Genomic DNA, 27435 nt, shown 5'->3' on the forward strand with positions numbered 1-27435 from the left:
TCCCCGCCAGGCCGGCGTGCTCCGGCGTCTCGTCTCCGCCGGCAGCCGTCGTGGCCCCGCTCGCCGCGCCTGGACGCGCCCAGCCCGCCCCTTTCCCGCGTGTCCGTCCAGGTGAGCACCCGCCCGGCCGAGCCCCTCTCCATCCTGGGCAGAGCGGTCGGGCTGGGGTCCGGCCGGGGGTCCTGGGTCGCCCCACCCCTCCGCCCGAGTTGCATCATCCGCCTCTGGACGCGGCGGAGCTGGGCCGGCGCCCCCGCGCCCCGGACCCTCCGCCTCCCAAGAGTCTTCCCACGGTCCTGAAGCCGGGGGTTCACGTCCACTTGGCCCCGGGCCCCCTCCAACTCCCGCGGCTGCGGAGCGGACCGGGCGGGCCGCGAGCTGTGAGCGTCGAGCTGGGACTCTGGGAGGGAACGTATGGTAGACTGGCCGTAATGGTGCCAATCATTGATTTCTCGCTGCATTTTGGATGGGAAATGGCTGTTTCGCAAATTACTTTTTTCCATTGATCGTAAGGGGCGGGGAAAATATTGACGGAGTTGCGCGGGCGGCACGCGAGGTGGGTGCCCGTGAGGACGAGGGGGGGGTTCAGGGCTCAGGGGCTGGAGGGAGGGTGCCCTGCGACCCCCACTTCTCCGAACCCTAGGTGAGGCGGATGGCTGAGCTGGGGAATGGGATGGGCAAGTGGGGGAGGGACGGGAGCGCAACACTTTCAGCCTCCCAAGGAGTGCAGGTGACCCAGCGGTGTCCAGATCCACTGTAGGGTCTCGATCTCCCACCGGGGACCTCCCACTTTAAAAGAGGAGTGGTACCGTCCTCACCCTTGGCCCTAGCTCTCGCCCTCTGGGCCGACGGGTGCAGCGTGCCCTTGGGGGCGTCGTGACCCCGGGAGGGTCTGGCGGTTTAAGGTGCGGCAGGAGCCAGCCGGGCGGCTCCAGGTGAGCCCGCCTCCCCGGGACGCATGTGCGTCGGGCCGCCGGGCGCTGTGGCCGTGGGCAGCCGGACCGGGCCGGCCGGGCCAGAGCCCGTGGGTTCGGACTCGGGTCGCCAAGTGGGCGTCCCACCGAGTGCCTTTGAGTTCTTCGGAGAGTGGGTCGCCTGCGATCTGTGTTCCCAGCGGCCCCCTACCTTGCCGGAGGTTGCGCCAGGCGAGGCAAGTCGCCAAAAAGGAGGCGCGCGGCTGCCTGCGTCTCTGGGCCGGGGCTGCGCGGCATTCTGGCCAGGCGGGCGGCCGAGCGCGCGCTCACCCGGCCTGGGTGCAGCCGGGCTGTCGGCCTCTGATGGGGATGGGGGGTCTACTACAGAGGGGCTTCTGCAAGGTGGAAGACTCAGTTCCCTGCAGGCGACTCGGGCGCACCGCGGAGAGACGTCGCCGTTCCGCTTAGGGCGGGGCTTTTTAAAAGGTTGGGGAAGAAGGACGCGGGACATCCGTGCTGGCTTCGTGGACTACTCGAACCTCTGAAAAAGAAGTCGGTGATCCCAAGACTTGAAAGAACCCCCGCTCTAGGGACGTTTGGGGCAGAAAGGCTGGGAGGCTGGATTCCCTCCGGAAAGCCTGGTGAATTTCAAAGGGATGTGAATTTCAAAGGGGTAGGGAGGTCTCTGCCTCCCTTCTGCACAGGCTCTGGCCTGGGCATCTGTGGCGATCTGCTGGGCGCTGGTCTGCATCTGGTCACCTGCATTGGAAGAAAGGGAGCAGCTGGGGGCTGCCTCCATCTTTGCTGATGGCCGGCATACCCGGGGCTGGGCCGGTGGGTGGAAGAAAGGGAGCAGGTCCACCAGCCTCTATTTACAGCTGCAGGTGAGGAGCCCTGGCACCTTCAGCTCAGTTCCACCTGGGCCACTCGACCTTTTCACAGCAAAACTGCCTCCCGAAGTGTCTTGGGGAGCAGAGGAGGCACAAGGCTGGGGTCTGGGGTCCCTCCTGCTTCTGGGAACAGCGGTGGTGGTGTGATCAGAGACCACCCTCATCCACATGCAGTACCATGAGCTCCTTTAGGTTAACTCAAGTCCATCCTTACTCAGATTTCCTTGGTTTCCTTTAACCTCCTCCTGTTCCAGGATTTCATCCAGGAGACCTAATTACATTTAGGTGTCACGTCTCCTTACAGAGTCTAAACTGGGGTGAATTTGCAGTCATCAATCTGGTGAGTGGTGGCTGCATTTAGCTGTGGACTTGTCTTCCTGTCCAGTGTGAGAATCAAAGGGAGCAGAAGAGGGGCTGAATTCAGTCCTGGTCTTTCTGAAGATGGGGGCGGGCATCTGTTCAGTCCTGACCGGAAGGAGCGGGCAGGGCTGCAGCCCGATGGGGCCTCGTCTTTGAGTGTGGGGTCACCTTTTCTTTCCTTCTTTTGATTTGTTTCTCGTCTCATCTATTTTAAGGTTACATGTGATTTTTTTTTTTAATTGTGATTAAAATATGGGTAACACAATTTATCCTTTTAACCATATGTAAGTGTACACTTCAGTAGCATTAAATACATTCACAATGTGCAAGCATCACCATTATCTGTACCCAAAACTTTTTCATCACCTCTAACAAAACCTGTACCCATTCAGCAATGACTACCCCTCCACTAGCCCCCGGTAATCTCGATTCTACTTTGTGAATTTTAGGTACCGACTCTAGGGACCTCATCTAGGTGGAATCATACACTATTTGTCCTTCTGGGTCTGGCTTATTTCACTAAGCAGAACATTTTCAAGGTCCATCCATGCTGTAGCATATATCAAAACTTCATTCCTTTTTTTTAAGATAAAAAATATATTTATTATTATCTCCATTTTCCTCTTATTGTTTCCATCATATCAATGTAGTCTTTTTAAAACAACTTTATTGAGATAGCTTTAACATATAAAAATGGTATGTATTTGGAGCCAGCCTGGTGGCATAGTGGTTAAGTTCCCATGCTCTGCTTTGGCAGCCCCGGGGTTGTGGGTTTGAATCCCTGGTGCGGACCTACACACTGCTCATCAAGCCATGCTGTGGCAGGTGGCCCACATATAAAGTAGAGGAAGATGGGCACGGATGTTAGCCCAGGGCCAATCTTCCTCAGCAAAAAGAGGAGGATTGGCAACAGATGTTAGCTCGGGGCTGATCTTCCTCAACAACAACAACAACAAAAAACTGGTATGTATTTAAGGTGTACAGCTTGGTTTAGATTTATGTATATGTTGTGAAAAGATCGCTACAATCAAACTAGATAACATATCCATCACCTCTGTGTAGTCATCTGTGTGTGTGTGTGCACGTGTGCATGCACGTATGCCCACACACCCACACATGCACATGCATGTTAAGAAGATTTTAAAACTTCATTTCTGGGCCGGCCCGGTGGCTTAGCGGTTAAGTGCACGCACTCTGCTGCTGGCGGCCCGGGTTCAGATCCCGGGCGTGCACCGACGCACCGCTTCTCCGGCCATGCTGAGGCCGCATCCCACATACAGCAACTAGAAGGATGTGCAGCTATGACGTACAACTATCTGCTGGGGCTTTGGGGGAAAAAATAAATAAATAAAATCTTTAAAAAAAAAAAACTTCATTTCTTTTTTTATGGCTGAATAATATTCCAGTGTGTAGATATACCGCATTTTCTTCATCCATTGGTGGAGACATGGCTTGTTTCCACATTTTGCCGATTGTGAATAGTGCTGCTATGAACATGGCGTGCAAATATCCGTTCCGTTTTTTTTAATATATGCCTAGGAGTGGAATTGCTGGGTCACACGGGAGTTCTGCGTTTAACCTTTTGAGAAACCACTAAACTCTTTTCCGTGGCAGCTGCTGCCTGCGTTTTTATGCCTGTTCTTGCTGAGCTCCTTGAGAGTGGAGCCCCACACCCAGAGGGGCCAGCTGAGCAGAATTCCCTGGATCCAACCACATCGAAGCAGGCTCTTCGGAACTGTTTGGAAACGGCCTAAACCATCTCTTCCCCCTCCCTTTGACAGATCCCAGCATGCCTTCCGAGATACCCCAAGCAGAAGAAGGGTCTGCAGAGTGCCCGCATCTCTCAGGGGCACCCTTGGGGAAAGGAAGCCTGGCAGAGGGGTCCCCGGAAGACAAGGAAGCCCAGGAGTGCCTGTGGATCCGCCCCGATGCTCCGAGCAGGTGTACCTGGCAGCTGGGCAGACCCATCACCGACTCTCCGCATCACCACACTGCCTTGTAAGTCCCCGGTCACAATCCCCAGATGGTCCCTGCATTACCTGGAAGGAAGAGTTTGTTACCTGGAGGCCACATAGCCAGGCGGACCTTGGGTGTGACCCCGTTTGTAATCACTCTGGATGGGTGGTGAGCAGGCGGGTGGCACTTTATAGATGAATTGACCAAGGCTCAGAGAGGCCAAGGCTTGTGTGCCTGTAGCTAGCACCCAGGTCTGTGCCCAGGTCACATGCTTTGAGTGACGGGTAGAGGTGAGGTTTCTAATCCAGACCCGTCTGGCTGCACACTCGTGTTTGAGGTGAGTGTACGTATTTTCAGTCATTAGCATCATGCCTACACTTTTCTACGTAACTCTAGGTTGCCAACATTCTCCTGGTCGTGAGGTATTTTTCTATGGTGGGCTCTTTTTGTGCTTGGACAGAGACTGTGGGATGAATAAACCATAATTTTTAAGCCGCCTGTTGGGTTTTGAGATGTTTGCAATTATCTCGTTATGAACAACAGCAGTAAGAAACACCGCATCCGTGTCGTCGGTACGGCGACGACTTTATTGATCACCTGCCATGCCTGTGCCACGTTCCAGGTGTAGGATCTATGGGGGTGGGGACACGAATCCCTGAGCCTTTGCAAAACTCAAACTTCACTCACTATATCTTAGGATTATCATTATTTCCTTAGTATAATCTCCCAGACAGAAGTAGAACAAACGAGTCAAAGAACATGACTTGAGATGTTTGATTCTTATTCCGTATAAGAGTTTATGGTTATTGATTTTAACGTCAGAGCTGGGGGTTGGGGGGGCGGTGCGCTCCTCAGTGGGGCCAACAGATGAAAATGAAAATGTACAAATCCAGACGCTCGCAACATTAAACACGTCTCAGTGCCAGGAGCTCAGGAGGTCAAGTTGGCCGCCGGCTGGGCAGGATGAGCCCTCGCTGCCAAGACAAACCAGACCAGTGGGCGGAAAGCCTGCGTGAGGCTGGGGCGTGGCTGCTGGGGTCGGGGCGGGTGGGAAAGAGAGACCCGGACTCCCCAGGGCTCCCTGAGCTTCTAACCCTTGGGCCTGGGCTGGAAAGGACGCTATCCTGTCCAAGTCGTGAAAAAAGCATCACACCTGCCCTTCACAGGGTGGCCGAATTAGCCCTCTAGAAAGCTCTGAAGGGGTGGCCGTCCCATCTGGGAACCGCTTGTCTCAGTTCAGGCACACGGTTATGAGGGAGCTGGGCTCACCTGCGAGGAGGACACTAGACCGAGGTCCCCTGAAGGAGATGGCCTAGGGGACCCTGATGGTGAGAGCATTAGGGTGATGACACAGAGGGTGCCCTGGCGAGGCAGCTTGGGGACGGCCCTGGAACTGGTACCTGGATAGGCACAAGGTGCTGGCCACGTGATACTGGGGGAAGGGGATTCCAGACGGTTCCGAGGGAGGGTGGGCTTAGAAAGAGGACCAGAGTGAGAAGAGCAGAGAGGAGGGACTGAGGGGAGGGAGGAGCAGGCAGGGCCCCGTCCCTGGTAAGGAGTTTGGGGTTTCTTCTAAGATGCTGTGGGGTTATCGTCCTGGGCTGTCAAAGTAAAAGCAATTGAGGTAGGTTCTTTCCTGGGGCTTCTGCCCTGAGCACCTCAGGCAGGCTTCTCGGGGACTCTACCCTCCAAGGCCCGGTGCTGAGTCGGGAACCCAGAGCTCCCCGCCAGCCCTGGTGGGGACGGGATAACTCAGCTACCCACCAGCCCTCCTGTTCCTCCCCCACAGGTGTCCTGCCTTGGCTTTAACTAGGTAATGAATCAATCCCCAGTGTCCCCCAGAGGGCCTGGCCTCCCTCCGGGGCTCGGGTCAGGAGCCCTTTGCCCCCCGAGGTTCTCCCTTCACCCCACCATCCCTCCTGCACCATCTTTTTTTTTTTTTTTTTTTTTTTGTTTATTTGTTTTCCCCCAAAGCCCCAGTAGATAGTTGTATGTCATAGTTGCACATCCTTCTAGTTGCTGTATGTGGGACACGGCCTCAGCATGGCCGGAGAAGCGGTGTGTCAGTGCGCGCCCGGGATCCGAACCCGGGCCGCCAGCAGTGGAGTGCGCACACTTAACCACTAAGCCACGGGGCCGGCCCCCTCCTGCACCATCTTTGAGGAGCCTGCTCCGGTGTGGCTTGGGGTGTCCGTTGTAGCTCCTCGCCACCTTGGAAGGGCGCAGTGGATTCCAGCCGTGGGTCTAGCTGCTGTTTGGGCTGCGGGTGGAATGCAGACTTCCTTAGCTGCCCCAGGCCCCCTGGGGAGCTGGGGCACCACCTTAGGGGTGGGGCAAGGAGTCTGCGAGTTTAACGGGTTCCTGCACCGGTGTCTGGGGCTCACTCGAGTTTGAGACCCGTGGAAAGGTAACTGAGAACTCCAAGGACATGAGAAGCTGTTGCATGTCTTGAAACTCAAGTCAGCTGTGCATCTTCCCGGATGAATATTCAGTGAGCACATGCTTGACACAGACCCCTGGGGAGAGAGTGTGGCACCAGTCCCTGAGAATGAGGAAGGAGCAAGCATCGTGGGGCCATTCAGGAGACACTGTGTCACGGTCACACCCACACAGAAAGATGCTGCTGAGCAGCGGCCGTCCCACACCCACCTGTCACCTGTCACCAGCGTGTTGAGTGGAAGAACCTGGGGAGAGGGGACCAGCCACTGGAATGTGAAGGGAGAGGGTCTGTGATAAGGAAAGCCCACTCTGAGCCTGGAGGTCCACCTGAGCATCCGTCCTGACCCTGACCTCAAGGGCCACGTGACCCGCCGTGGTCTTTGTTCTTCTGTCTCGAGTATCATGTGTCACACTGCCCATGCCGGACACTTTCTGAGTGATGCCAGGCCCCTGTCACTGCCTGGTGGGCACACAGTGTGAGGGTCTCCACCCTGGGGTCGGCACGAGTTTTCTCATCAAAGAAAAGAAAAGGAGATATCCCAGGAGTCGAGAGATGAAAGGAATTGAAGGTCCCCAGTTGGATGGACCAGGACTTGTTGTTTTGAAGTCTAAACTATAACCTAAAACTATATATCTAAACTAATAAACTAAGTGTTTATTTAGTTTACCCTTATTTATTTGGAAACAGTTGAACACTCACAAGAAGTGGCAAAAATAATGGGAGAGGTCCTGTGTCCCCTTCACCCAGCTGCCCATTGATGCCGTCTTACGTTACCATTGTGTCTTACGTTACCATTTTGTCTTACGTTACCATCTTGTCTTAACGATACCATCGTGTGTTTTCAAACCCAGGGAATGGCATCCGTGTGGCTGACTGTTGCCTGAACTACAGACACTGTTCGTTTCCGTAGGTTGTGAGGTGTGCTCATATGCTCGCGTGCGTGTGTGTGAATGTGACTGTGGCCTTTTAATTTCCACGAGTAGGTTTGTCATCACCACTCAGATCCCTCATTAAAGCCAATTCTTTGATCTGTTTCTTGATTTATTTAAAACAATGTGCTGGACTGCCAAGGCTGGTCCTGTTTTGATCTGTTTTCTGAATAATCATGGACTCCTCTGTTTTAGGACAAAATCCCCCAAAATCTTGCCGGATATCCTGAAGAAAATTGGGGATACTCCCATGGTGAGAATCAACAAGATCGGGAAGAACTTTGGCCTGAAGTGTGAGCTCCGTGAGTACCCTGATTCCTCCGTCCTGCGTCATCTGTCCCTAGCAGCGGCTCGGTGGGCCGGGGGGTTAGGGGACCACTTAGACCCTCTCGGGGGCACAGAGGCCAGGAAACAAGCTGGTTAATGAAGGACCGAGACCATATCAAGTAAGACAGGAAGATAATGTGACAGGGTGACTAAGCTGGCCACTCTGGGGTCAGTGGTGAGGGACGAGGTGACCTGTGCGCTGAGGTCCGGGTGTAGGAGAGAGCGTGTCTAGACCCAGGAGGCACATTTGGGCAGAAGTCCCCTGAGCCTGAGGGACACTGATCCTACTCAGCTATTGCAGGAGGGGGAGGCCCCAAGATCCGAGAAGCAGCACGCAGCCCTTCCACCTCCGCCTTCTCTGGGGGGGAGTAGAAGAGCTCCCGCCGGGGTGATGGGACCACCGGGACGGTCTCTGAGATGAGGGGTCTCGGTCGTCAGCTGGGCGGGAAGTGGTATGTCTGTGTTTGGCTAGTTTTGTGGGGACAGATAGCTCCTCTGTCGTTTATGAGACAAACAGTGGGAGTTTGGGGGGCTGTCTGGCCTTGTCCTAGGAAAACAAGGGGGTCCCCCGCCAGTCTTATCTAGGTCATGTGGTGAAGGGGCTTCTTTGCAGGAAGCTGTTTCCAGGAACACAAGAGGGTGGGAGTGTCTTCCCTGACACGGGGCCGAGTAGTCTTCAGCTTTGTCGCAGAGGAAGCGGCAGGTGCAGAGGCCCCGGAGGGGGACCAGGTGCAGCGCGGCCGGGCAGAGTGAGTGGAGGGGACAGATCAGCAAGATTGTGCGGTGGGGCTTGGGGTCCTGAGGGTCGGCTTGTTGGGAGTGGCACCCCCTGGGGACGGATGGCGCCGTGATGGCTGATTCTCCTGGGGCATCATCCTCAGAGCCTTCCTGCCTCCACCTTCCAGGGAAAGACCTCACTAAAAAAGCAGTGAGCAGCCCACCCTCCCGGGCAGGGCTGGGGCACGCAGGCTACATCGGAATGGCCCCCGGAGACCCCCAAAGCCCAGAGGGCCTGCTCTGTGCTCTTCATCAGATAATAGAGACCATTAACTAGGACCCAGCAGGCATGGCCTGATGCAAAGCTTAGCCGTAACTCCTGAAGTATGTTTTAGTGTTTCCATTTTATAGATGGACAAACTGAGGCTCAGATTGGTTACGTGGCTTGCCTGAGGCCATTGGCTGGTCAGCTCAGATCCCTGCTTCATGCTGGCCCTCCCATGGGCAAGTTAGAATTATCTAAATGGTTCAAGTTCAGGACCTAGAAGGGTCCTGGGGCACAGGCCTGCTGAATAGTCAGGCAGCCCCTGTCTACCTCACGTGCTAACACACACACACACACACACTTGTCTCGGCAGAGGCCTCTCCTACTTCTCAAGATAAAGTCTGTCTAGTGGTGGGTTTTCAGAAACCAGGACAAACTAGGAGGGAGGTGGTTTTGCTGTTGCTGTGGGCCCGTCCCGGTCCTTCCAATCACATGTGGAAGTATCTCCCCCTTTTACAAACACAACGTATTTTTAAGAGGTGGGGGAGAGTCCTCCCACAAGGAAAGAGCAGGAGAGGATGTCTCAGTGGCTGGTTTGGGGAGAGCGCGGAGAGCCCTGTGTCACTGGGCGTTTCTCCCAGGGGAGGAGGGCGATAGGAGGAGATGGGGAAGGTTTTCGGGTCCCAGTCAGGAGGTGTGACCTGGGGGCTGTGGCTTCAGGACACCAAGTCATCTGGCGGGGCCTCCGGGTATGGCCGGGCCATCTGCCCTGCATTAAGGGGCTCAAATCAGCAACCCCCTTCAGGCTGTCGCTGTTGGGACTGTGCTGCCCCATGGGAGGGGGTCTGGTCCATCCACCTGGTGGGGAGCTCCTTGGGGGGCTTCTGTCTCATTCACTCGGAGTTGCCATGTGGTCCGCGGCGGGTGGGATGGGTGGGTGGGAGAAGCTCCGAGGGGTGAGCATCCTCCTCCAGGTGCAGGTGGGAGGTGGGAATGGAGAGGGGGCGATTTACAGAACTGGAAAGACCTAGCCTGTCCCTGCATCCTGGGCTGTTAATGGGGAAGGGACAGTGGGATAAGTCTGGGGTCGGGGGGCCTCTCCCTCGCTCCTGATTCCTCTCTGGCTCCCAGTGGCCAAGTGTGAGTTCTTCAACGCGGGCGGGAGCGTGAAGGACCGCATCAGCCTGCGGATGATCGAGGATGCCGAGCAGGCTGGGATTCTGAAGCCCGGAGACACGATCATTGAGCCGACGTCTGGGAACACAGGTGGGTGCTGAACCAGCCAGGAGGGTCCCCTGGCCTGGAGTGACCTGCTGCCGCATGCACCGGCCTCTTTCCTCAGCAGTCTCCTCAACCCCTGCACACGAGCCCAGCCTTCCCTGACATCTTGCCGTCCAGGCCTGCGTCGATGATGTCGGATTCTGTTCCCGAGGAGCTACACCTGGGACTGAAAGTCTATCTTAGTGTCCTAGAGACGAGGTGACAGCTGCCACAGCCTCGGGGCTTAATCAGCCAGAGAAATGGATGCTTTCACAGTCTGGAGGCTGGGAGGCGAAGATCCAGGTGTGGGAGGGCTGGTTCCTCCTGAGGCCTCTCTCCTTGGCTTGTAGACGCCGTCTTCTCCCTGCGTCCTCACGTGGCTGTCCCTCTGTGTCTGTGTCCTGATCTCCTCTTATGAGGACACCAGACATATGGGACTAGGGCCCGCACACGTGATCTCATGTAACCTTAATCACCCCTTCAAAGACCCCATCTCCAAATGCAGTCACATTCTGAGGTGCTGGGGGTTAGGACTCCAGCGTGTGAATTTTGGGGGGACACAGTTCAGTCCATAACACTCTGCCATCGGACCCCCTAAGTTCACATCCTTCTCTCATGCAGAATACAGTCACTCCCATCTCAACAGCCCCAAAAGGTCTTAGCCCATTCCAGCGTCTACTCTAAGTCCCAGATCTCATCTAAATCAGATGGATGAGACTTGGGGCATAAGGTATCTTGAGGTAGATTCCCCTCCAGCTGGGAACCTGTGACGCCAGACCAGTTATGGGCTTCCAGACGGAGTGCTCGGACAGGAAGGATGAACGATCCCATTCCAGAAGTGAAGGAGTGATGGGTGCCAAGCAAGTCTGAAACCTAGCGAGGCAAATTCCATTAGATCTTAAGGCTTGTCGATAATCCTCTTGGGCCTGACGCTCTGTCTCTGGACGGTGGCCCTGACCTCTGTGGAACCAGGCAGGAGAGGCCCCGGGCCTGTGCCCTCTACGCCCGTGGTGGGAGTGGCAGCCTTGCCAACCTCTAACGACCTCAGGGTTGTTCTCCCTGTTCTTGAAGGATCCCGCGTGTTCACAGCGAGCTCGACCGTGTTGGCTCTTACTGCTGTTGTGGTTGGGGTCATTATCACCAACTACATCGCCCAGGACATGGCGTGGGTGCCCAGCGAAAGCTGGAGTTATTGGAGTTCACGTTTTCCCCTCTGCTTCTCCTCTCTGAGCACACGACTTTCTATTTCTATCTCCAGCCTTCTCTCTCCTTACTCCGTCGTTTGAGGGCAGAAGGGGACGATGTGGGGCATTTTTGGAATCCTGCAGTGCCCTCTCCCTGGGCCTTCTGGGCTCGAGGCTGGGCTGCAGGCACGCAGGGCAGGGTCTGGGCATGCCGTGGCCCCCTCTCACCCCGTGTGCTGTCCCCAGGGATCGGGCTGGCCCTGGCTGCCTCCGTGAAGGGCTACCGCTGCATTATCGTGATGCCGGAGAAGATGAGCATGGAGAAGGTAGGTGGGCGGGGCGGGGCGGGTGGGGGCCATCTCCAGGGAGCCCCCGCCCCTGCGTGGCAGGCCTGGCAGGTAGACGAAGGCAGTGGCTTCCTCTGCAGGTGGACATCCTGCGGGCCCTGGGGGCCGAGATCGTGAGGACGCCCACCAACGCCAGATTTGACTCCCCAGAGTCACACGTGGGGGTGGCGTGGAGACTGAGGAACGAGATCCCCAATTCTCACATCCTGGACCAAGTGAGGCGTGGGCTCAGTGTGGGCATTCCTGGGGGGATCTCCGTCGGGGTTTGGGGGTGGTGCTGCATCTGCAGGAGTAGGGGCTGCTGAGGGGACTGGCGCCCTGGCACGCGGTCACTGGCTTCTCTGCGACCGGGTTAGGTCCCCCAGAGTGTGGCCGGTGGGGTCGGCCGAGCCCTCGGCTCTCTGCTGTCCATGCCTGCCTCGGAGGGCTCAGCTCAGTGCGCTGGGTTGGAATGCCCTTTGCCGAAGACCCTGGAAGCTCTCTACAGGCATGAAATGCATAAAAATCTTTTTACCGGAAGCTCTTCTGTCTTATCTCACTTCTCAGTTAATTCAGAGATCACACCTTCTGGAGAACTGGGTTTAATGCTTTGCATCTGTTGAGGTTCCTAAAACTGCCTGTGCCATTGCCCGCTCTGCCCTGAGCTGCTGGGATCCTCTCTGGCTTACACTGAGCTGTTTGCCTGATGTGCCGTGGCTGTGCCAGTTCAGTAGATTTGACCTCACTCGCCGCCCGTTTGCTCTCTTTCCACTCAGTATCGCAATGCCAGCAACCCCCTTGCTCACTACGACACCACCGCCGAGGAGATCCTGCAGCAGTGTGATGGTGTGTATTTCTCTCTTAACCCCTCTGTCCTTCTTGACTGCATCTACCCCTGGTTGCCTGGGAGAGAGCAAGTCACTTACCCTCTCCTTGGTAAACTCCTATTCATCCTTCAAAACCCAGCTCAGAGGTTCCCCTCTCTGTGAAATGCTTTATATAGCATTTCCCTAGAGCAGTTTCCTCCCTCTGTTGAGCTCTCTTGGACTTTGCCCGTGCCTCTCCTATAACACCAAACATATCATGCAGTCATATTTATTTACCCAGCAGACTGTCCTCCAGACCTGTAGGAGCTCCCAAGCGCAGAGAACGAGGGTGGCCCCAGCCACAGCCAGGGCTTCATGTTGCCAAATGACACTTGGCATCAAGCCCCAACCCGGCCGTTCGATTCAGCATTCAGGTTATCTCATCTCCGGAACCCGAGGGGTGACATCAACGATTAGCTTACTCTCTGTATGGACTTGTGGCTCCTTGGTACCTCTCCACGAACTCAGCGCCGAGGCCCGTGGGGGTTGTGATGTTTTCTGATGGGCTGTTTCCCTGAGAGACTTTAGGGAGAAGGTGCAGGGAGGCTGGCACCCTTGGCTTCCTGTTTGGTGTTGGTGTGGGCACTGGGTGTTGACATTAGCTTAAAAGTGCAGGCTCATTCCACGCCCAGGAGCCAGGCGGCAGAGTACAGGCATTTGCTCACCCGGGTTTTATGTGTGAGAATTCCTCCATTTGGCAAAAACAGCCCTTCTGCCCTGGCAGGGGTGCCCGCGCCGACTTGTCTGCAGGATGCCTGAGCTGGCACCTGGCAGCGGGAGAGCCCAGATGATTTCTGAGCCGAGCCTGAGTGCCTTATTCCATTTCCTTTTATAATTCACTTCTCTTATTCGCATCCTCCAAAACCAAACAGCATAAGAAGGGGCGTAGTGAAGACCCTGGCTCTTCCTGAGCCACTGTGCCCTGTCCCCGCCGTGCGACCGTGCCTCCAGACAGGCTTTATGGGTTCACAGGGATTTCAGTGGTTATGTTTAGCAAAGACTGAAATGAAACTCACTGGGTCCCTGTTACTATGAATGCTTTTTAAAGATAAAGGACTATGATGAGAGGCTGTTGACATTTGAGAATAGTTTTTATTTTGAACTTTTTGATAACCTGCCTTCATTTTGGTTGAGTATGTTTTCACTTACTATTGAGAGTTGTGGGCTGGCTGGGTTACGGCCTGAGAATGTTCTCCCTGACGGGGGCTCTCCCCCACCAGGGAAGCTGGACATGCTGGTGGCTTCAGCGGGCACGGGTGGCACCATTACGGGCGTTGCCAGGAAGCTAAAGGAGAAGTGCCCTGGATGCAAAGTGAGTGAGCCGGGGCCCCGGGGCCAGGGGAGGCATGTGGGCCCTGCCCGGGAGAGGGGGCTGGACGGGCGTGTGTTTCTCACTTGCGGCCTGAACCGCATTTGGGGGTGCAGTCATCAAGCTCCTTGGCGTTGGCCCCCAGAATGGCCTCTGCTTTAGAGCTGAAAGTTCTTGTTTCCGACATTTCTGCTTACGTAGCCTTGAGTCTTACACGGTGTATCTGCACCTGCCTGGGAGATAAGGGGCCGGGGGACCCAAGGCCTAGGTGCCCAAATGGGAGAGTCGATTTGGGTGGCCTCCAAGGATCATTCCAGAAGCTCTAAGCTCTTAGGTTCAGGTCCTGCGTCTGCCCCGCTTGGGGCTTTGAGAGTCGGGGAAGGGCACTGGATTTGGGGTTGAGAGTGGGCCTGGGGAGGGGCTCGTAAGAATACCCGGCTGGTGGTGCTGAGCGCATCTTCTCCCTCTGACGGTTTCTGTGCTGTCCAGGAAGAGGACAGTGCCCAGCACCGCCTCTCGTCCCCACGGCTCTGCCTGTCCCCCGGGGGTGGTCTCTTGGGCTGTCCTGGGGCACCCTGCACAGGAGGAGCTCCCCTGGGGAGCCGCTTCCCCTGGCTGTCCCCTTGAGTGCCCTGAGCCGGACATTTTCCTTGTAATCTTCCCGGCGCCCAGTCCTAGGTTTCTGGGTTTCGAGTCTTGCCCCCAAGGTCCGGGAACGAGGCCCGCATCCCACGGGCAGATCATTAACAGGCACCTGTTAGCGGCGGAATTGGCCGCCTCGATCATAGACGGGAGCATCCGGGTGAGACTTTTGCCAGACTTGAGCCCTCACGCCGCCCACTCCGCAGATCATCGGGGTGGATCCCGAAGGCTCCATCCTGGCAGAGCCCGAGGAGCTGAACCAGACGGAGCAGACAGCCTACGAGGTGGAGGGCATCGGCTATGACTTCATCCCCACGGTGCTGGACCGCACGGTGGGTGGGCCAAAGCACTTCCCGTGCAGGGCAGGCCAGGTGACCAGTTCTGGCCCTCAGGGCATGTCCAGTTACTGGCTGTCACAGCTGGCCTGGCTTTCCTGCTGAGTGGGAGCAGAAAAGTGAGCACTGTACCAGCACGCAGAGGAAGCGTAGTCTCCAACGTCAAGACTAGGACGTGCAGTGCTGTATCGAGTATGTGCTGTTGACCCATTGGGCAAAGACAAGGGGGTAGCATTGTGCACAAGTCAGAGCCCTGCAAAGGGAGCGAGCTCCGGGCAGCTGGGCAGGTGAGCAAGGTGGACGTGGGAAAGGTAAGGACCCCAGAAAAGGCTCTTTTTAAGGACCCTAGAGTTGACTTTGCAGGGACATAAGGCCACGCAGAGGGGCTGGAGGGTGGTTTTAGTTGCTACGTGCAAAATATGTTGGAACTGGGAGAGGCGGAGTCCTGGGTTTGTGGACGTGAGCCCCGGATTCCAGAAGAGGGGCTGCGTCCATTGAAGGTCACGGCCACCTGGACCGAGGTCATCTGTGAGGTTGCAGACGCGGGCTGTGGGGTCCCACCATCCAGCTGCCCACGCCCCTCCCGAGCCTGGGTCCTGCCCGCAGGTTGTGGACAAGTGGTTCAAGAGCAATGACGAGGAGTCCTTCACCTTCGCCCGCATGCTGATCGCGCAGGAGGGGCTGCTGTGCGGTGAGCGGCGGGCGGGCTGGGGGGAGGCGACCGGGGTGCAGAGACAGGCGGGGCGCTGGCCCTTCAGGAGGTCCACCTGCCTATCCTCCAGATTGGCAGGGTCACCCCCACAGGCGAGGGCAGGAGGCCGAGGTGCAGGGGTGTCGAGCGCCCTTCCAGAGTGTGGCCGGAGAAGGGTCAATATTCCTGGGGTCCCCCCGGTCCATGTGCTTTGTTTTCCACGTTTAACACCTTCGCTGAGAACGGGGGCACAGGACACAGAATGAGAAGGGAGGAGCAGGAGATGCGAGGGGTCTGGGCACAGGTGAGCCCCGGCAGCCTGACAGAGCCAGGCAGCAGCTGTTGTCTTTGCCCTCCCAGTAGAGCAGGTCGTGGGGCCCGGTGAGCAGCGTCTGCCTCTGGGGGCCCCCACCGTGAGGAGGGTCCTGGCCACACCGTCATCTGGGTGTTGGGTTTTGGGGTGAGGCCAGTGCTCTCAGGACACTTGTTTCTTTCAATGAAGGCCAGCACTACCTTGGGGTGGGGGATCCCTATCCACGGGGCTCCGACTCTCAGCCGGGGGCCGGGAGAGGCTGGAGGGTGTCCGTCACTCAGGCCTCCGAGGCTGGAAGGAGACGGGATGACGCTGCTGCCAGCTCTATTTCCTCTGGGAGGCTCCGAGGCCCGTCCAGGACAGACGAGGGAAGAGGCTTGACCTCCATCAAGGGGACTTACATACAGAGAGCACGTGCAGCACGCATCCACTTTAAAACTCATGCAGGGAATATAACACGCGGTCATTTGAAATGTGCCGTCGTCCCTCTGTGTTGTGTCACATTGGGGGTGGGGACAGAGGAAATGGAAGGAGATCCGCCCTCAGCATGGCCGGGTCCCTGGACAGCCAAGCCCCAACTTAGAGATTGGAAATAAGCCTCTTTTGATTGAAAAAAAATTTCCAAAATGATGTTATGAAAAGGCGACTTTGATCATAATTGTTGGATGTGTGGTGTTCTCAGAGTGTCCCCTGTTCCCATCTTCAGGGGACATTAAGCCTGAGTGGTCGATGCTGGAGGAGGGCCCACCACAATCATTTAGGAGGAAGGGCCCCTTTTCCTGTGGGGTACGCTCTTGGGGGCTACATGATGCCTCTGTAACTCAGCCCAGAGGGGCTATGGGGGCGAGGCAGAGCACAGCCACCTCTAGGAATCCGTCCCTCTGCCTCTGACTCAGGCTCCTGGGCCCGGGACGTCTTGTTTGTAAAGTGGGGAACGGTGTCGCCTGCCTCGCGGGTGGCTGTGAGTGGTCACTGACATGCGACTGTGCTGGGGCCCCATCAGCGCGGCCCTCCCTGGTGCTCGGGTCGGTCTTGGTGGCGTTTGCCTCTGGGCTCAAGCCCCATGGTGGCACCTCCCCCGGCATCAGCCCTCCCCACTGAGAGGAATCCCATTTGCTCCAGGTCTTCGTGTTTCCTTGGGGAGGGCTTGGTTGTGAAATCCTGAGCAGATGTGAAATTCAGTGGTACAAGAGGAGAATGTAGGTGGACGGTGAGAAGTGGGGGTCCTCCCAGCACCCCAAGCCCAGCGCCTCCCCCCAGAGGCAGGCCCTGTGGATGGTTCCCCGCGGATCCTTCCAGATCATGTCGGGTGTGCACACATGCATCCACACACACGTACACACGCACTTGCGCACTAACACACTGCAGGCCTGACTCCCGGCCCTCTCGCAGGTGGCAGTGCGGGCAGCGCCATGGCCGCGGCCGTGAAGGCGGCCCAGGAGCTGCGGGAGGGCCAGCGCTGCGTGGTGATCCTGCCCGACTCGGTCCGCAACTACATGTGAGCGGCGCTCTCCTCTCCCCTCGGGGTCTGCTCCTCCCCCTCTTCTGGCGCCCCCCGGGAGCTGTCGCTGCTCCCTGCTCTGCCTCCCCCAGGATCCACAGCAAGAGGACGGGAGGGGCGGAGGTCCCTCCCCAGCTCGGGAGTTCCTGACTGCTCAGCCTGCCTTGTCCCCGGCTTGGGTCTCCTGGACACATTTAACAGCCAGCGCACGATCACGGTGGCGGTGCTGACATGGCTGGCAGAGCTCCTCGAGGAGGGCAGCTCTGCTTCCGTCGCAGCCCCCAGGCCCCCTTGCTCCTCTGAGAGCTCGGGGCCTGGCGCATCAGTCGAGGGAGCGCGAGGACGGAGCCGCCCTAAGAATGCCCGCCTGCCCGCCCCCACTGGCTCTGCTGCTTCGCCCACACGGTGGCGGGGGGATCTGGGGACTTGCTGTGATATGGCTGACGGGCGGCCTCTGGGGTCCCTCCGGGTCGACGGTGCCGAGCACTCGTGCACTTTGTGTCCCGACTCTCGAGACCACAGGCCCAGCTCCCCACGTGGCGGCCTGCGGCCTCCTGCTTTGAGTTCCCGTCCCCTGGGCCGATGGGCCGCCCGGTGTCACTGGCTGAACTGTGGGCCGAGGTTGCTCTAGTAGGCCTCTGGGGCAGTGAGGGGTGAGGATCTAAAGACCCCCCCTCCTCCCTGCCCGCACCCTCAGGGCTGCCTCCCTGGCCAGGAGCTGTGGGGGCTACATATCTCCAGTGAGCTCCGCTGCCCCTGGTGGGTGCCCCAATTTGGGTTCCCAAGTGTGGGGTGGTTCACATTGGGGTGCCCACTGCCAGGTTGCCCTGAGCCTGGGCTGCCCGCCTACCCCACTCAGTGCATGAGGACAACCATTTCCCCTTGTGCTCAGCTGGCCTGCTGTGTGTGCACACGTGTGTGTGTGAGAGCATGTGTGAGAGTGAGTGTAACAAAGTGTGGAGGTCTGTGTGAGTATGAGTGTGGTTTGTATGTGAGATGGAATGAGTGTGTGTGAGACAGAGTGTGAGAGATGGAGTGTGAGTGTGTGAGATGGAGTGAGTGTGAGATGGAGTGTGTGTGAGAGATGGAGTGTGAGATGGAGTGAGTGTGAGAGATGGAGTGTGAGAGATGGAGTGAGTGTGAGATGGAGCGTGTGTGAGATGGAGTGAATGTGAGATGGAGTGAGTGTGAGACGGAGTGTGAGTGTGAGATGGAGTGAGTGTGAGACATGGAGTGGGTGTTTGTGAATGAGTGTGTTCTCGCTCAGCATGTCTTGGCTTAGGGGTGGCGGGTCCTCTCTGCTCCCCACTCCGTTGGTCCTCAGAGGCCCTTTGAGGCCAGGTCCCTGCAGTCGCCGAGGCCTGCTCTGGTGTCCTTTGACCCCGGGTGGGCGGGCTCCCTCTGTCAGAGCAGACAAGAGGATGGCTGGGGAAGAGGCTGCCCAGGCAGCCCCCGGGGGCTTGATGGCAAAGGTCCCTGGACAGAACCTTCTGTGCTGTGAGCTCCTTCAGCCACAGGCCCCTGTACTCTGGTTGACCAGATGCCCCCATTGACCTGCAGTTCCCAGTTGGTGTCTCTAAAGTCTGGCTCCCAGGCCTCTCCTTGGAGCCCCCAGCCAGCCACTCAGGGTCTCTGCTGGACCCATGGGGTCGGGGGAGGCATACTGGGCTTCCTCTGAGAACTATGTGCCCCTCAATGTGGGCCGAGGCGGTAGTGGGCCCTCTGTCCAGGCCCTGGTGACTTCTGACGCCTGCAGGTCCAAGTTCCTGAGCGACAAATGGATGCTGCAGAAGGGCTTCCTGAAGGAGGAGGACCTCACGGTGAAGAAGCCGTGGTGAGTGGGGCTGGCCCCGTGGTGTAGTGGTTCACAGGTTCGGATCCTGGGTGCACACCAACACACCGCTTGTCAAGCCATGCTGTGGTAGGCGTCCCACATACAAAGTAGAGGAAGATGGGCACGGATGTTAGCCCAAGGCCAATCTTCCTCAGCAAAAAGAAGATTGGCGACGGACGTTAGCTCAGGGATGATCTTCCTCACCAAAAAACAAAAAAAAAGAAGCCATGGCAAGGACGTCTCTGAGCAGAGACCACTCCCCGAAATCCACATGTGTGGCTGCGGGACCCTTATCCCTGGGACCCAGGGCACCTGTGCTGTGTCCCACACCTGGCTGGCTGTCCCTGCGGTCTCCCCCTGCGACGCTGCCCTTTTGTGAGAGCGTCTATCCCTGACTCCCGTCTCCTGGCTCACGCCCTCCCTGCCCTGCCCTCTTCCCTCAGGTGGTGGCACCTCAGAGTCCAGGAGCTGAGCCTGTCAGCTCCGCTGACAGTGCTGCCCACGGTCACCTGTGAGCACACCATCGAGATCCTCCGAGAGAAGGGCTTCGACCAGGCGCCCGTGGTCGATGAGTCAGGGTCAGTCTCGGCCCCCGCCCAAGCTCTGCCCACCTGGGCTCCTTGCTCCTCCGCATCGGCCACGCTGGTCGGGGCAGCCATGTGGACCCCACAGCTGACCGGCTGACCTTGGTCACTTTGCATAGGGATGTCCAGAGCCTTAGACTGCCCGTTGGACATCTTGTCCCTGGGAACTGGCCAGGGCGGGGGGCTGGCCGTAGTAACCCTTTGGGCCTTAACGCCTCTGTCCCACCCCGCTGCGCTCTCGGTGTGTGTGCGGGAGGGGGTGGCAGATAACTGGCCTCGCTCTGGACGTCGAACAGTGGAAGCCCCAGTGACCAACCATGCAGGTTCTCCCAGGACTTGTCCCCGTGCTGGCCCCAAAAGTCCTGTGTCCCAGCACCCCAGCGGGTTGGTCACCCTCGACACCTGTCAGAACAGAAATACCCAAGGGGCTCAGTTTACCGTCTCCCCGCACTGGGCGGGCAGCACCAAGGGCAGGGCGTTGTCACTGCTGTGTTCCTGCCACACAGAGGCACTCGGCGGATACTTGTTGAATTCTCAGAGGAGTTCCGAGTTTGGCCAGAGACCACACTGACGCTCAGGGCAGCCGTGCGCGCACGTTCTGCTGTTTGGGGAGAGGCGCCTGTGCTGACCTCTGCCCCCTGCCCCCTGCCCCCTGCCTGCTGCTGCAGGGTGATCCTGGGGATGGTGACTCTGGGGAACATGCTGTCATCCTTGCTCGCTGGGAAGGTTCAGCCAGCAGACCAGGTTCGCAAAGTCATCTACAGGCAGTTCAAACAGGTACGAGATCCGCTTCGCCAGAGCGGTAGGTGCCAGACCCGGCTCTGTCCTGGAAGGCAGGGGGCCGGGTCCCCAACCCTCGGCACCGCTGGGGGGTCTGCAGGGCCCCTGCTGGCTGCCCCCCATCAAACCCATAAATCTGAGAACTCGCCCCAGTTTTGCAGAGGAGAAGCCCAGGTGGGGAGGGCTCCCATCGGGGCGGGCTCGCCCGCGTCGGCCATATCTCCGCCACGCAAGCAGGCCCAGCCCGGAGACCATCATCTCAGCTGCGTTGGGCATCAGCCAGCGTGATCCTTCCCACAACGTTTGGCCCTAATTTTTTCCTGGGCATGCATTCATGTAAGAATACCTGGCATGCCTAATTATTTAATAAGAACTAGAATGTTCTGGAAGTACTAGCGTCACCCATTGCTGTGCTGGGGCTGATCAGATCCCATGGTTGTCCTGAGACAATGATGGTCACCCTCTGCTGGGCCTGGGCAGAGCCACCTGGACGCTGCTGTCCGTGTCCCTGAGGGTGGGTGGAGGCAGGACATCCCCTCCCCCTGGTCCCAGTGGCCCCTGACACTCCACAACCTTGTTCCCCTCTGACCTGCCCGTGAGTGGCAGTGGGGGCTTTTTGGCTGTTTTATATTTGAAAGGCTAAGGGGTGGAGCCCAAATCTAGGAAGGAGTTTGGTTTTCCTCGTTCCCCGTCACACGCACAGCTGAAATGTCACCAGAATCCAGGTATTTCTCGCCATTTCCACCCCTGCTGCCATCACTCTCGCATGGTCCCTGCAGACCCCCTCACCCCATCTCCTCTAACTCCCCGAAGCTTGAGAGACCACAGAGACAGGTGCGGCCTGTCCCTCCCTGCCAGGCCCAGCCCCATGGGAGAGGCCCATTATCTCTCCTGATTTTGACATGAATGTACACCCATGAAACCATCACCACAGTCAAGAGCGAACGTATCTGTGGTCCCCAAAGTCTTCCTCGTGACCTTCTGAGCCCCTGCCCATCCCTGACCCCCTCTCAGGCCATGGCTGATGTGTTTCCCGTTCCTGTGGATGGTGTGCGCCCTCCAGACTCGTGCACACATAGTCCTATGTGTGTACCCCTTGTCTGGCTTCTTGCACACAGCACGGCGTTTTCAAATCCACCCACAGTGTGGCGTGCACACTGTCCCTTCCTGTCCGTGGCTGTGTCCTGTTCCCTTGTGTCTCTGGCCTTTGTGCTGATTCTCCAGTGTGTGTGCCCGGCCCCTCCCTCAGGGAAGGGCTGAGCCCGTGCTCTGGCCTCCCGTGAGCTGGGCTCCTCCTGCCTCCTCTGTCTCTCGCTACCAGGACGGGTCTCTGCTCCAGTGGGTTCCTCGATTTTCTGTTTTGTTTTCAAGCTGGCAGAGCCTGAGGGCCAAAGGGCAGAGCTGGCAGCCACAGCTAACATCGAGTCTGTATTTTGTTCCCTCTGTCGGAGGCCAAGTCACACCTCCAGCGACACCCTTCCTCCCAGGCGTAGCCGAGCCCCCGGGCCCCACTGGCCTCTAGTGCTGTCAAGACCCTTGGGGCCTCAACGCGGGGGCTTTGATGTCCTGCCACTGAGAGGCTGGGTGGGGCCACAGTGTGCCTGCTCTGCTCTGGGCACCGAGGGGCAGGTACAGACAGAGGAGGCAGGATGTCCTTCAGCCGGGGTCCCAGGCTTCCTTGTTCCAAATCCTGTCCCCAGAAGAATCCAGGTACCACGGTATAAAACCTGAGTGGGTCCCATCTCCTGGGCACACCCACCTGCCCAGGGCTGGCCCTTCCTGCCGCCCCCTCGGGGGTCTGGCCGCCTGGCAGTGAGAGGCACAAGGAGGTCCCCAGGAGCCGTGACTCCCCTGACCCCCGGGTTTTCCCGGCGGGGAGGAGGAATCCTGAGCCCTGTGGTCTTCTGACCTACTAAAAGCAAGCGTTTGGGGGAAGCTGGCTTCCGCAGACCAGTGCCGTTGTGCACAGGCTGAGTGGGCCTCAGCCTCCCAAACGCGCCATCACGCAGTGTAAGGCCCTGCCGACTCCTCCCCCTGGCCCTGTGAGCCACAGCTTTTCACGGGAAATTGCCTCTGTCCCCAGAGTCAAAATAGAAAGGGCACCTGGTTAGGTTCTGGGGCTGTGCTTGAAATCACCCCAGGGGTTGTCCAGCCTGCATCTGATGAGGAGCCCCTCACCACGTCCTGGGAGGGGGTCGTCCAGCCCTGTGACCCGTCCCAGGGAACTGACAGCCGTGAAGGCCATGGAGGCGGAGGACTCTCCAGGCCCATAAAGGGTTTTTCTGGGACAGGAAACAGATGACCCGACGCCATTGTTAACACCAGTTGTCGCCTGGGGCTGGGCCGCCAACACCCTCCGTCTGTAACTACACTTCTAAGAGCCTTGCGCTGTGACTGGTGGTCAGAAAATTCTACGGGTGGAGTCCCAGGCTGCCCATCACTTTCAGAGCTCTGGGGGGGAGAGGGGGACGCGCACGCTACTTCCTCTGTCCCCACCTACTGCTCTCCTGCTCTTGTCTTCCCCTTTGGATCATTCAAAACCAGAAAGATCTCTGTTATGGCCTCCAATGAGTTCAACTTGCAGATGTCACTTAAACCTGAGTCCCAGAGGAGGAGATGGTTTCTGTCCTCGCCTGAATCCACCTGCTGCCCGAGCCCTGTGTGTGTGGAATGCCGGGAATGAGATTAACCACCTCCCCAGGGCCGAGCAGGCTGGAACCGCTGAACAGCCTCCTCGGACTGATTTCTGAAAGATCACAGTGACAAAAATTGGGGCCATGTTGGCCTCTCCCTGTTAGCAAACATCTTCCCTCTGGGCAACTTGTCACTGTGACTTCCCGGTTCCATGGCAGTTGGGCTGAGAGAGGGGCCCTGGGGTCGCCCTCCCCATTTCCAGGGTCTCTCCTGAGAGTGAGCTGGAGCGGGTCCTGCAGCCTGGGCGCTGGTGATGTGGGGGAGCAAGGAGTCCAGCAGCCTTTCCCAAGGGGGTGGCCACACGTGGACCCACCTAGACCTGGTGGAAGGAGCAGGGCCTCTGGGTCACTTGGCGTGACTTGTGGGCCTGCAGTTTCTAAATCAGCAAAAGAACCTTCTGGAGCGATGCCTGTCCTGTCCTGTTGCCTTGTGTTCCTTTCTTTTGAGGGCCTGGCTGGGCTGCACAGGTGAGCGCTGACCGAGGCTTCTCTTCCAGATTCTCCTGACCGACCCACTGGGCAAGCTCTCGCACATCCTGGAAATGGACCACTTTGCCCTGGTGGTCCACGAGCAGATCCAGTGTAAGTGTAAGTGGGGACGGGAGTGCTGGCCGCCGTGTCCCCGAGGTGCTTCATAACTCTGCTCGCAAAGCCGCTTCCCGGGCCTCCTCACCACCTCTCTGCAGGCCAGGGTGTCATTCTGGTTCTGCGTGAGGACGAGGGTTGTAGAAATCACGAGAATTGGGAGGGGTCCTGCAGATTGCCCACCGCCCCGCCGAGGGCTGGTCCTGGGGCCTGGGGCGGCCCCGTGTCTACCTCTCTCCCGTCCTTGGCTCTAGACCCAGCGCGGGACCAGGCCTGGTCCGGAGTGGTGGGGGGCTGCACGTATGTACGCCCTGCTGTCCCACTCCCTCAGGGGTAGCTCTGCGGTCAGAACCGCAGCCTCCCAGGGCAAAGGAGGGTGTCCAGGGTCCCAGACCCCCAAGCTTGGGTGGGAGGGCTCTTCCTCTTCGTTTCACGTTTACTCGTATTTGAACATCTCCAGAAAAAATGATAGGCGTTCCCATTTCAGGGTCCATAAATCAAGTTTGCCTCGACACAGCCATGCTAGATACCGCTGTCCAGGCTGCTCTCCAGGCTGTGTTGGCAGAGCTGAATGGTCGTAACAGAGACTGTATGGCCCTTTACAGAAGGTTTGCCGACCCAGCTCTGGACAAGGGTCTCCCGGAGGGGTCTGTAGGGCCAGATTGCAGAGGCTCCTACAGACTGCCCTCCTCCGCGGGGCCACGCAGCACAGACGCCGCCCTGGACAGGCTTCTCCAAAGCTGCCCCTTTGCCTACAAGTCCCTGAAAGGCAGGTAGCTGGTCCCTGCTGGGTTCCCCTTGTTTTTCTGTGAAGTGCTCCGAGTAGGCCCACCCCAACCTGTGCGACCTCTGCCTGCAAAGGCCTGAGGGACAGATGGCCATGGAGGTGCTGGGATATGGGGTCAGGCAGAACAGGATCCATCCAGGTATTTCCCACTCGCTCCCCAGCTCTGCCTGGCCCTCTGTGTGCATCACGACAGCTGTACCCATCAGGGCTCTCCAGAGAAACAGAACAGATAGGATACGTATATAGAGGAAGAGACCCATTATAAGGAACTGGCTCACATGGTTAGGATGGCAAGAGCCAAGATCTGCAGGGGCAGTGAGCAGGGTCAAGAGGCAGGAAGAGCTGGTGTTTCAGTTAGAGTCCAAAGGCAGGAAAAATGCCCTCTTACTCAGGGAGGGTCAGCCTTTTTGTTCTATCTGGGCCTTCAACTGATTGGATGAGGCCCACCCACACTGGGGAGGGCAATCTGCTTTACTCAGTCTACCCAGTCAAATGTTGGTCTCATCCAAAGACACTCAGAATATGTTTGACCAAATATCTGGGCACTCTGTGGCCCAGTCAACACATAAAATTAACCATGCCCACAACCCTCTCTGCTCGTCAGCTGCACAGTGTGGGTGCCAGGAGCTGGCATTCATTCTGAGCCTAAGAGAAGGGCGTGGGTTTTAAGACAATCACAGGCCAGAGATGTGAGCTGACATAGTTCATGGGTGTGAGAGGTGTCGGAATTGCATGCCTAGACCTGAGCCTTGGGCACCAAGGAAGATCCACCGGCTCTTTTGAATCAATGAGACCCTCAGGCATCTAGCTGGTGGGCACAGTTCAGAGAAGTCAGGACCCTGCTGTCTCCCACATAGCTCGTGTCAGGAGTATACGGCATGTCGTTGGGCTCCCCTGGGTGCCACCCCGGGCTCCCAGGGCACCCAGGTGCCTGTGGACACTCAGGCAGGCTCAGGGCAGGGGCTCGGAGCCCTCCCTGCCTGGGCCAGGCCCCCAGGGCAGCAGTTTGGGGCTCAGCCTCTGACAGCGGGGTGGGCGCGCTGCCTCCATCAGCTCCCCACGGAGGCGCCTCTAAGCCCGCTCCTTGTTCCCTCCCCAGACCACAGCAACGGGAAGGCCAGTAAGAGGCAGATGGTGTTCGGGGTCGTCACCGCCATCGACCTGCTGAACTTTGTGGCTGCCCAGGAGCGAGACCGGAAGAGGAAGTCAGGAGGTGCCGTGGAGCCCAGAGCTGCCGGGGCAGCGGCGCAGCCCTGACGCCCTGCACGCCGTCCACTCGGGGGCCAGTCTTTTGCTTTCACACACACTCAACGAACAGACGTGCGATTTTTGACTGCCTGGCGCTGGGCATTGCTCTGCATGACGGGTGGCGAGGAGTGGGTGCGGGGTGCTTAGCCTGGGGCCAGCACGAGTGCTCCAGTTTTCCTTTTAGTAACGCTTGGCTACCTGAATGAATCTATTTATGGTTTATTAGGTCAGATGTGTTTTTCTTTAAGTATCTCTTCCAATGTTTCAACAAGGAAATCTCATTAAAAGAACTCAGCCAGGCGATGACCCTGTGCAGGGGCTGGGGCAGGTTGGTTAAAGGGGTCGGGTGCCTTCCGTGGAGAGGAATCAGGATGGGGAGCAGCGCGGAGGGGGCTGAGGAAGTGTGGGTCAGTTCCGTGGTCCCTCTCACGGCAGGGCTGTCCGCTCGGGGCTGGGTTGGTTCCAGTGGCTTGAGTGTTTGGAGTTTTTTAATTGAGGTGAAATCACGTAACCTAAAATGAACAGTGTTAAAATGTACAATCCAGCAGCGTTTCTCACATCCCCAGCGTTGTACAGCCACCACCTCCATCAAGTTCCAGGACATCTCATCACCCCGTTAAGCAGTCCCTCCCCTTTCTCCTCTCCCCTCCTCTCCTGGCAACCACTACTCTGCTTTCTGTCATTGACCTATCTTGGATGTTTCATATAAATGGAATCCTACAATCCGTGGCCTTTTGTGTCTGCCTTATTTCACGTAGCATGATTGTGAGCTTCATTCACATTGTAGCATGAGCCAGTACTTCATTCCTTTTCATGGCTGAATACTATTCCATCATATGGCTATACTGCATTTTGTTTATCCATTCATCTGCTGATGGGCATTTGGGTTGTTCCACCTCTTAGCTGTTGTGAATTGTGCTGCTATGAGCATTCATGCACAAGTATCTGTTTGAACACCTGTTTTCAATTCTTTTGGGTATATACCCAGGACTGGATTTGCTGGGTCATGTGATAAATCTATGTTTAATTTTCTGAGGAACCACCAAACTGTTCCACAGCCCCATTTTACATTCCCACCAGCAATGCATGAAAGTTCCAATTTCTCTGTGTCATTGCCAACACCTGTTATTTTCCAGATTTTTTTTTTTTTTTTTGTCATGATGGTGTGCAGTGGTATCTCATTGTGGTTCTGATGTACATTTCCCTGATGACTAATGATGTTGAGCATCTTTTCATGTGCTTATTGGTCATTTGTGTATCTTTGGAGAAATGTCTATAAAGTCCTTTGCCCATTTTTAAATTGGGTTGTCTTTTTGTTGTTCAGTTGTAGGAGTTCTTTATATATTCTGTATACTAGCTCTTTATCAGATATGTGATTTACAAATGTTTTCTCACATTCTATGGAGTGTCTTTTCCCTTTCTTTACTTTTTGCTGAGGAAGATTCACCCTGAGCTAACCTCTGCTGCCAATCTTCCTCTTTTGTACGTGAGCCACAGCCATAGCACGGCCACTGACAGAGGAGTGGTGTAGGTCTGTGCCCAGGAACTGAACCCAGGCTGCCCAAGCAGAGCACGCTGAACCTAACCACTAGGCCACCAGGGCTAGCCCATCTTTTCCCTTTCTTGATAATGACCTTAGGTGCACAACACTGTTTAGATTTTGATGAAGTCCAATTTATCTGTTTTTTGCTTTTGTTAT

At 57.2% G+C, this 27435-nt stretch overlaps 1 protein-coding gene across 7 annotated transcripts; it reads left to right on the forward strand.

Annotated features, from left to right (window-relative positions):
* On the forward strand, window positions 1–26461 carry CBS (cystathionine beta-synthase). 7 transcript variants are annotated; one of them, XM_087418034.1, is made up of 17 exons: window positions 1–111; window positions 3946–4162; window positions 7685–7791; window positions 9930–10064; window positions 11489–11568; window positions 11670–11804; window positions 12345–12414; window positions 13655–13746; window positions 14592–14717; window positions 15327–15411; window positions 17117–17222; window positions 18982–19059; window positions 19503–19637; window positions 20312–20420; window positions 23614–23698; window positions 24189–24470; window positions 25588–26461. In XM_087418034.1, the coding sequence occupies exons 2-17, from the start codon at window positions 3954–3956 to the stop codon at window positions 25743–25745; spliced, it is 1992 nt and encodes a 663-aa protein (XP_087274160.1). In that variant the 5' UTR covers window positions 1–111; window positions 3946–3953; the 3' UTR covers window positions 25746–26461. The 7 variants fall into 7 exon arrangements, with proteins under 7 accessions (XP_087274160.1, XP_087274161.1, XP_087274155.1 ...); XM_087418035.1 differs by lacking the exon at window positions 24189–24470; XM_087418029.1 differs by lacking the exon at window positions 24189–24470 and having other exon boundaries at window positions 6–111; window positions 23614–23704.
* Window positions 26462–27435: the final 974 nt, after the last annotated feature.

Source organism: Ceratotherium simum, chromosome 27 (genome assembly GCF_057802395.1).
Source record: "Ceratotherium simum simum isolate JZ-2026a chromosome 27, ASM5780239v1, whole genome shotgun sequence".
Taxonomy (NCBI): domain Eukaryota; kingdom Metazoa; phylum Chordata; class Mammalia; order Perissodactyla; family Rhinocerotidae; genus Ceratotherium; species Ceratotherium simum.